Source organism: Phyllobates terribilis, unplaced genomic scaffold (assembly GCF_046119375.1).
Source record: "Phyllobates terribilis strain yellow unplaced genomic scaffold, ASM4611937v1 Scaffold_8__6_contigs__length_399053987, whole genome shotgun sequence".
NCBI lineage: Eukaryota > Metazoa > Chordata > Amphibia > Anura > Dendrobatidae > Phyllobates > Phyllobates terribilis.
In genome coordinates, this window is record NW_027362768.1 from 294,628,935 (window position 1) to 294,638,240 (window position 9,306).

The following is a 9,306-nucleotide window of genomic DNA, read 5'->3' on the forward strand; positions in this document are numbered from 1 at the left end:
CAGGAACTCCCACTACCACCCCCTGCCTCAGTCCCAAGTCTCCACCCCTGTTCCTTTCTAGCTAAGAGACTCCAAGAACTAAAGTGGGCCATACCTCCTTACTGGAATGTCCCAGGGAAGCGGTTCTCCCCCATAGCTAGAAAATCCATTTTGGGAAGAGCTGGGACATATAGTTCTGTCACAACTTGGTATTGAAATATAATACCTTAACAAAACAGCACGTTAGTGAACAAAGGAAAGGATCACTGCAGGGGGCCTGCCTGTCAGCTCAGCTCACAGCTACAGAGGGACACTCGCACTGAAGCCCCCCTCCCTTCTCTCTTACAGCTGGGAGTCGGGTTATGCTGTGCCTGGAAACCTGACAACCAGGGCACATGTGATTGTTCTAGAATATTCTTCACAGCCACTATGACGCTTGTGCACATATAGCCAAAACTAGTAACTGGGGTGAAATAATGGAAATTCTGAAAGCACAATTATTAAAAATAAATATTTATTTTCATTCATTGTATAACAGTTGTAGAGTTTCAGGTTTGGCCTTTTGGGTCCAGTAAAGCTTTTTCTTCATACCTTCTCTCTGACTGGCGTCTTCTGTACACGTCATCTAGCACAAATAAGATCATAAAATTAGAAGTGAATACTATAGACATGTCAGCTGGCAATATACTAATGCCATAGCTGAAATGGATGGTAATGACCCCAGTATAAACCCCAAAGGTTTGATAGTGGACAAGCAGAAAACCGCACCATATTAAAAAATGCAGTTTATGAATTAGTGTTATTGCTCACAAATTATGGAAAAAAAACCATTTACATCTTAAAGGGACTCTGTTAAAACAAATTGACTTCAAACCAAGCACAGGCGCTCGGTGCACCCTTGGTGTTACCAAACGTTTTTCGGCTCGGCCACACCACGCGTGCACCGAGTGCCTGTGCTCAGTTTTAATCATTTTGTGCTGACAGAGTCCCTTTAAGCATTAGAGATTTTTTTTGTCTTCCCTGCATTATTTCATGCATAATTTTGTGGCACATACAAGTAAATGATAAATTCATTTAAATTATGTATAAAAAAATTCTAAGACAAAAATACAAACTAAGGCCTCATTCAAACATCCGTTTGTTTTCTTTTGCGTACACGAAGGAAAGAATCATTTTTCATGAGTACGTGGGATACAATTTTCATCCATTTTTAATTATGTCAATTTTTCTGGATTGCGCAAAAAAAAATAAAAATCAATGCTTCTATTACCCACTAAATAAAAAATTGACAGCACTTGGATGACTTCTCAGTGCTACCCGTGTTTTTCACTCATCTATTCGCTTCAATGGGTTAGTTTGAACCGCAAATTGAATAAAAAAAATTGGAGAGTTTGAGAGCAATCGGTCTGCAAAAAAAACGGAAGCGTGGACATAGATTATAATGAAAAAAACATGGATAGAACATGTTCATGAAACACGGACCTCTGAATGAGGCCTGAAGAATTAACGAGAGGTGGGATCTGTATGAGACAAGTTGGTTTTACAAAAGTCCTGCCGGGATGACGAGGGAACTTACAAAATGTTTCTTTGCCAATTCGAACATTGATCATAAACCATTCCATGGCCCCTCCGACCACAAAGAAGAAGGGTAAGAATCGGTACATGCCGAATCTCTGCTTCCCTGGGACCGTATCCATCAGAGTTCTTATTGTGCTTTTCTGCCTCATGTCTGCGGGTCTACAAGAGAAGGAACATGTTCACATTAACTCTTTATAAAAAGCAAAAGAAAAGCAGCAACGTCCAGGGACAATTAACAGTGGTCTGGGCACTGGGGTATTCCCAGCTCTGCAGACCCTCCAATGTTACTCTACTGCACTTGACTCAACTGCATTTGACATTGGCTGTCAAGAGTCACAACTGCACAGCCGGCTGGCTGGGGGTTCAATGTATAGTGCTTCATTATACGGAATTGGTGGTGGTACCAATGGATGGACAGCCACCGATCAGCCTAGCTGTAGGCCATCTCTAAAATAGTAAAAAAGAGAAAAGGAAGGTGCTCAGATCAGACAGCTGATGTGGTCTGTTACACTCACCTATGCCTGTTGTGCAAGGCAGGCACAACACTGAGGATGGCGTGCATGGTAACTCTAATGGCTGCTGTTACGTCACGCTGATTCCTGAGCTTGTGAGCACTGGCACTTTAGTCTGGAGGTATGGAGCAAAAATATGGGCAGCAAGAGCGCTGCCAAAGAGACAAAGATTCCACAAGGGAAGTATAAAACAAGATTCATTGAAACTACGCTAAGGATCAGACCCCTAACTATCAGACCCCTTCATCAGGTATAATAAAACAAGAAATTGCCAGTGATCTTTATATGGGTGACAAAGTGATGTAACAGGCTTAATGTACATCAAAGGACGTTTCAAGTCCCTAAATGTAGCTCTCCCCACCTGCTGCTGGGCCACATCCTATTTTATAAAAGATTCATTGATGACTTGTTTTTTATTGGACAGGAACATCCGAGGAGGAAAGGAACACCGGAGGAGGAAAGGAACACCGGAGGAGGAAAGGAACACCGGAGGAAGAAAGGAACACCGGAGGAAGAAAGGAACACCGGAGGAAGAAAGGAACACCGGAGGAGGAAAGGAACACCAGAGGAAACAGGAACACCAGAGGAAGCAGGAACACCTGAGGCTGTAACTCCTCTGTAACTGGGGCTAATATACCAGCCCCAGTTATGGGAAAAAGAATGGTAGTATCACTATTCTACCGCTAAAAAATGAATCTGTTTTCAGTATTAGTAGACGCTACTGGCTACATGAGTGTTAATTCTTCATTGTCTCTCATTAGTTGGTATTCCAGATACATTCATTTAGACCAGGTTTTAAAGCTGATAATTTAAAGATCCAATAAGATTCCCAATTAATAAGTTTGTGATAACGATTTGGACTGCTGTCAGATAATTGTTCCATTATTGTTCATTTTAAACATCTAGGATCTTTTTTATGTTCCATTAGATAATGTTTGGATAAAGAATGATTTATTATTCCATTCGGTATATAGTGCCTATGTTTATTCATCCTAGTGTGTACTAGTGTGGTCCTTCCTACATATGGAAGGTTGCAATCACCCTGTAATAAATAACTTACATAACTGGTGTTGCAGTTTAAAAACTGACTTACAGGAAACTCTCTCCTGTGATTATGGACTTAAATTCTTTACGGTCTTGTTTTATCATACAACAGAGACATTTCGCTCTCCCACAATGATAGTAACCAACACACGTGGTCAAAATTGTTGGTACCCCTCGTTTAATGAAAAGAAAACCCACAATAGTCACAGAAATAACATGAATCTGACAAGAGTAATAATAAATTAAAAATCTATGAAAATGATCAAATGAAAGTCAGACATTGCTTTTCTGCTTCCACAGAATTGAAAAAAAAAATTAAACTCATGAAATAGGCCTGGACAGAAATGATGGTTTTCTTCTTAACTTAATATTTTGTTGAACAACCTTTTGAGGCAATCACTGCAATCAAACGATTCCTGCAAGGCTGAGTGCCCACGTAGCATTTTTCAAGCGTTTATGCTGCGGAATTTCCGCAGCGTAAACGCTTGTTAAACGCTAGGTAATCCGCACCCCATGGTCCCCAAGGGGATTCCGCATGTTCTATGCACATGCTGCGGATTTTTCCGCAGCGTTTATGCTGCGTACAAAAATCCGCAGCATGTCATTTAATTTTGCGGTAGCGCAGCGGAACTCCCGCCATTGACTTGCATTGCAACGCATAGAAACCGCGACTGTACATTTCTACAAGCGGCTTCTATGCGTTTCTATGTGCGGATGGTACCCAGTTCTGGAGGAGAGGAGACTCTCCTCCAGACCTGGGTACCATTGTACCTGTAAAAAAAGAATAAAATAACAAATAAAGTTATATTCACCTGTCCGGCGTCTTCTCTCTGAATGCCGGCATCGCTTGAGGACCTGCGGTGACGTCACAGTCATGTGACCGCAGGCCCTTCACCGCTCTGTCTCGCGATATGCTGGCATCCAGGAACCAGACAGGAACGAGCGCTGCAGCCACGCCGGGGCCTCGGGGGTGAGTATAGCTTTATTTGTTTTAATTTTTACGGTCACACTGTATAAATCCATGCTGTTTGCATGGATTTATACAGTGTGACCTAGTTGTCAAGCACTTTCCAAGTGATGCTATCGCCTGGAAAGCGCTTGTCAATCTGCATGCGGAAACGCATGTGAATCCGCATGTATTCTGCAGGAAAAACGCATGCACAATCTGCATGTACAATCTGCATGTACAATCTGCATGTGTTTTTTCTGCCAGGGAGATGCAGAAATGCTGCAGAAATTTTCTGCTTCATTTCTGCAAAGTGGGCACATAGCCTAACTGTCAATGAGACTTCTGTACCTCAGGTATTTTGGCCCACTCCTCATGAGCAAACTGCTCCAGTTGTCTCGTGTTTGAAGGTTGCCTTTTCCTGACGACATGTTCCAGCTCTTTCCAAAGATGCTCCATAGGATTTAAGGATTTAGGTCAGGGCTCATAGAAGACCACTTCAGAATAGTCCAATGTTTTCCTCTTAGCCATTCTTGGGTGTTTGTAGCTGTGTGTTTTGGGTCATTATCCTGTTGCAAGACCCATGCCCTGCGACTGAGACCAAGATTTCTGACACTGGGCAGCACATTTCTCTCTAGAATCCCTTGATAGTCTTGAGATTTCATTGTACCCTGCACAGATTCAAGACACCCTGTGCCAGATGCAGCAAAGCAGCCCCAGTACATAACAGAGCCTCCCCCATGTTTCACAGTGGGGACAGTGTTCTTTCATTGATATGCTTCATTTTTCCGTCTGTGAACATAGAGCTGATGTGCCTTGCCAAATCTTCCATTTTTGTCTCATCTGTCAATAGGACATTCTCCCAGAAGCTTTGTGGCTTGTCAACATGTAGTTTGGCAAATTCCAGTCTGGTTTTTGTAGGATTTTTTTTTCAACAATGGTGTTCTCCTTGGTCATCTCCCATGAAGTCCACTTTTGATCAAACAACGACGGATGGTGCGATATGACACTGATGTTCCTTGAGCTTGAAGATGACCTTTAATCTCTTTAGAAGTTTTCCTGGGCTCTTTTGTTACCATTCGTATTATCCGTCTCTTTGATTTGTCCTCAATTTTCCTCTTGCGGCCTTGTCCAGGGAGGTTGGCTACAGTCCCATGGATCTTAAATTTCTGAATAATATGTGCAACTGTAGTCACAGGAACATCAATCTGCTTGGAGATGGTCTTATAACCTTTACCTTTAAGATGCTGGTCTATAATTTTCTTTCTAATCTCCTGAGACAACTCTTTCCTTTGCTTCCTCTGGTCCATGTTGAGTGTGGTACACACCATGTCTCCAAACAGCACAGTGAGTATCTGTAGCCCTATATACAGGCCCACTGACTGATTATAAGATTGTAGACCCCTGTGATGCTAATTACTGGACACAACTTGATTTAACATGTCCCTTTTGTCACATTATTTTCAGGGGTACCATCATTTCTGTCCAGGCCCATTTCATGAGTTTAATTTTTTTTAAAAAATTCTGTGGAAGCAGGTTGAAAAGCAATGACTGACTTTCATTCGTTCATTTTCATAGATTTTTAATTTATTACTTTTGTCAGATTCAAGTTATTTCTGTGACCATTGTGGGTTGTTCTTTCATTAAACGAGGGGTACCAACAATTTTGACCATGTGTGTATAAGACTTGTTTAGGGAGTGGATCCAATGGAAAAATCCTTGGAGGGTCTGATAGATCTTATCCTGCTGGGTGCAATGTACCCATAGTTTTGTAAATTCATGTTCCTGCGGAAAATAATATTAGGTTTGTTTTGTATAATACCTGTGAAAATTGGATCATTTTTAATTATTGGCCAGTATTTTGTTAATATACTTCTTAAACTAGTAATAATTTACTATCGCTAATTTTTTTCAATTATTTTGGATCTTCTTTTTTTGTTTTGCTATTATCCTCTCCCTTCAATGAGCAATCTGATTTAGTTCACTAGTGATTAAATACATTCTTCACAATTTTTTAGGGTATTCCTTCTCAAGTCTCTTCTGTAAAACCCAAGCTTCTTTGTAAAAATCTGCATTGTGAGTGCAGTTTTTTTTTTAATGCACCAATACTGGCCATACGGGATGTTTCTAATCCATTTAAGATAATGTCCGATTTACATCAACGTTCATAACGTGTGTTGTAGTATAGATCTATGTTCTCCCTTCAAAATTGTTAGATCCAAAACATCTATCTGGGTAGCAGAAATGGAGAAGGTAAACTCTAAGCCCCATGGATTTTGGTTTCGTTGATCTACAAAAAATACTGCTTCCTCAGGCGTCCCTGCTTCCTCAGGCGCCCCTGCTTCCTCAGGCGCCCCTGCTTCCTCAGGCGCCCCTGCTTCCTCAGGCGCCCCTGCTTCCTCAGGCGTCCCTGCTTCCTCAGGCGTCCCTGCTTCCTCAGGCGTCCCTGCTTCCTCAGGCGTCCCTGCTTCCTCAGGCGCCCCTGCTTCCTCAGGCGTCCCTGCTTCCTCAGGCGTCCCTGCTTCCTCAGGCGTCCCTGCCCAAATAAAAAACGAGTCAACAATGAATCTTTTATAAAATAGGATTTGCCCACCGGCAGGAAGGGGGCAGAGCAACATATGGGGACTCGAAATTTCCCATGACGTACATTGAGCCTGTTACGTCATTTTGTGACCTGTCTAAAGATCACGGGCAATTTTCTTTACTATACCGGATGAAAGGGTCTGATTGGCTCCGAAACACGTAGCTTCAATAATACTTTTTTATACTTCCCTCCTTGGCAGCGCTCTTCCAGCCAGTATTTTTGCTCCATATCCCCATCACTTGCATAGTAACCTGCAGAATCACGAATTTACAGGGGTGGTCGCACAATTACAAATTAGAATTCATGCACAGAATGCATTCACTACTGCGGACCCTAAACGACCCGACATTTTTCACTTATAGACTGCTCTACATATTTCCCGCAGTGAATCTGGTCGGAGCGGTCGTACTCTATGGCGGCTCCTACAAGGCTTTAAATGGCGAGAGTTTGTGGAATGGGTTGTTTGGAGGTGGTCAGACAAAGTGGTCCGGTGGAGAGAGGCCGTGGTGTGGGTGTTAGAATGGATCCAGCTTCAGTAAGGATCTATTTCCCTAGGTTAGGGGTTGGATATAACTTGGGACAAGCACAAGTAGAATAATTTTGGAGGAGCCTTCTTTAGAGCAGAACAGAACATAACATTAGGCATAAATTGGGCATATTTCTGTACTCAAGTTCTGGCTGATCCACAGTTATAGAATCAGAGATCCCTGGATCCCTATGATGCTTTTAGTTGGGATCATTAAATTCACATTTAGCGCACGACTTGCAGCCATTATTTGGTCATATAACTTGGGCCATCAATGACTTCTGGTTGTTAACTACTTGTTGAGTGTCCAAGTGTCCATAGACTATAAAGGTCCAGGTGGCCCGCACTTCACTCAGCACTGATATTCTAAAATGTCAATGCAGGGTAAGCAGCTTATAGGAGATTGTGCAGCTGTGGGGGGGCGGGGATCTGGCAGTCAGATACAGTCAAACTGTCCTCAGCGAAGGCAGACGTGGTATATTACCATGTTTACCTTCTCGATCTTTATATACAAATTCTGGTTCAGTGTTGTGTATATAGTGACTAGGAAGCGCTGACAGTGCTTCCCCCTCCGGACCCAGTGATTGTGTTATCGCTGGGTGTAGGGTGAGAGCAGGAGCTGCTGGGTCCTAGGAGAGTCAGTTAGCTCTGCAACTCCTCTGTAACTGGGGCTAATATACCAGTCCCAGTTACAAGGAAAAGAAAAAGAATGTATATGTTCAAAAGACTTTTAAGACTTTATGGGGGCACATGATATGTACAATATATGAAAAATAAATGAAAAAAAGTTTGCAGCCCCAGTAAAAAAAATAAAATTATATATAATTTCTACAGAAAGCAGAAATGGGAACACAATTTAATGTTTTTAGTGTTCCTTTGCTGTTATAAAAAAGGGAAAAATACACACCTACTTTTTCTTCACATTTTCCCTTCACATTAGAGAAAGAAAAAAAAAGGAATAAAAAATTATATAAAAATGATGAAACCCGTGTGTCACAAAAAATGATGTAAAGTCATTAAAACATTCCAGTGAGAAAAAAATGTTAAAGGCGCGTGTATAAAACCCCAAAAATGTGCCGATCCTGAGGTTGCCTATCTTTGTAGACATGTGCTTTTATGACAGAATTGCATGAATATTTGGCTAAAAAAAATCATTTTTGTAATTCAGATTTGTTAAAAAATGTTGCACCGTTTGCCTTCTATTCTTTCCGTGTCGCACTGTGTATTGCTGGCTGCAGAACGAGCTAACAGAGAATCTGTCAGTGAGCTCCTCTCTATGGGAGCTCCTCTCAGCTGATTTATGACCACAGACCTCATCACAGTTGAATGTGATGGAATCAAAGAGCCTGGAAAAGCCAAATGGTAGAAAATGTGTAATGAAACCCAATTCTAAAAAATATTTTTAGCCCCTAATATCGGTAGTTAGGAAAAAAAACAAAACTGCAGCCTGAGCCCCCGGGCAGAGGTCAGATATCCGGGACATTGGGGTGTGGCTGCCATGGCAGTGGTGTCAGGGCTCCTGCACTGTGGGGTACACGCACTGCTGTGGTCAGGCCGGCGCAGACTGTACACACGCGTCTATTACTACACTGCACGTCCCGGCGCTGTGCAGTCCCCCTCCTGCTGGTGGCGCTGCCTGCACTTACCCCATGCACGTCCTGGCCGGTGACAGTCCCCTCCTATGTCCTCGTGCTGAAGGTCGGAGCCAGCAATACCTTTCCCTGCAAAACCTCGACATAAAGAACAAACACGAGCTAACCCGAGGAAACAAGACGCATGCGCAGTAGAAAAGAAGGTGTGAGCAGCCAGTGTATGTGACACTCGAAATCCCAGGAGCCCTGTCACAGTGTATACCAGCCACAGGTGCCCATGCCCGGAACAGTACATGGCAGCTCACAATACCAACCTGTGCCTATAACAGGCTGTGCCAAACACTGATTCCTCCATGGCATTGTGCCAGAAGCCCAGTTACTTTTGTGTTCCAACCACATAAACCCATACATAATAGAACATGCCAACCACTGACCCCCCTGAGTATATGCCAACCACTGAACTCCGAGTATATGCCAACCACTGACCCCCAGAGTATATGCCAACCACTGACCCTCAAATATATGCCAACCACTGACCCCCAGAG

At 42.7% G+C, this 9,306-nt stretch overlaps 1 protein-coding gene across 1 annotated transcript; it reads right to left on the minus strand.

The window, feature by feature from the left end:
* Window positions 1-498: 498 nt before the first annotated feature.
* On the minus strand, window positions 499-8,950 carry UQCC5 (ubiquinol-cytochrome c reductase complex assembly factor 5). The gene is made up of 3 exons (XM_073644430.1): window positions 8,816-8,950; window positions 1,556-1,716; window positions 499-604 (listed from the first exon to the last, which is right to left on the minus strand). The coding sequence occupies exons 1-3, from the start codon at window positions 8,905-8,907 to the stop codon at window positions 528-530; spliced, it is 330 nt and encodes a 109-aa protein (XP_073500531.1). The 5' UTR covers window positions 8,908-8,950; the 3' UTR covers window positions 499-527.
* Window positions 8,951-9,306: the final 356 nt, after the last annotated feature.

What these genes read in the sequence shown, in the direction of transcription:
- UQCC5 (XM_073644430.1), bottom strand. Translation starts at nt 8,907, where the DNA reads ATGTCGAGGTTTTGCAGGGAAAGGTATTGCTGGCTCCGACCTTCAGCA. An exon ending in CCGGCCAGGACGTGCATGGG is followed by an intron (nt 1,717 to 8,815) that starts GTAAGTGCAGGC and finishes CTTCTCTTGTAG; the next exon opens with ACCCGCAGACATGAGGCAGA. An exon ending in AATTGGCAAAGAAACATTTT is followed by an intron (nt 605 to 1,555) that starts GTAAGTTCCCTC and finishes TATTTGTGCTAG; the next exon opens with ATGACGTGTACAGAAGACGC.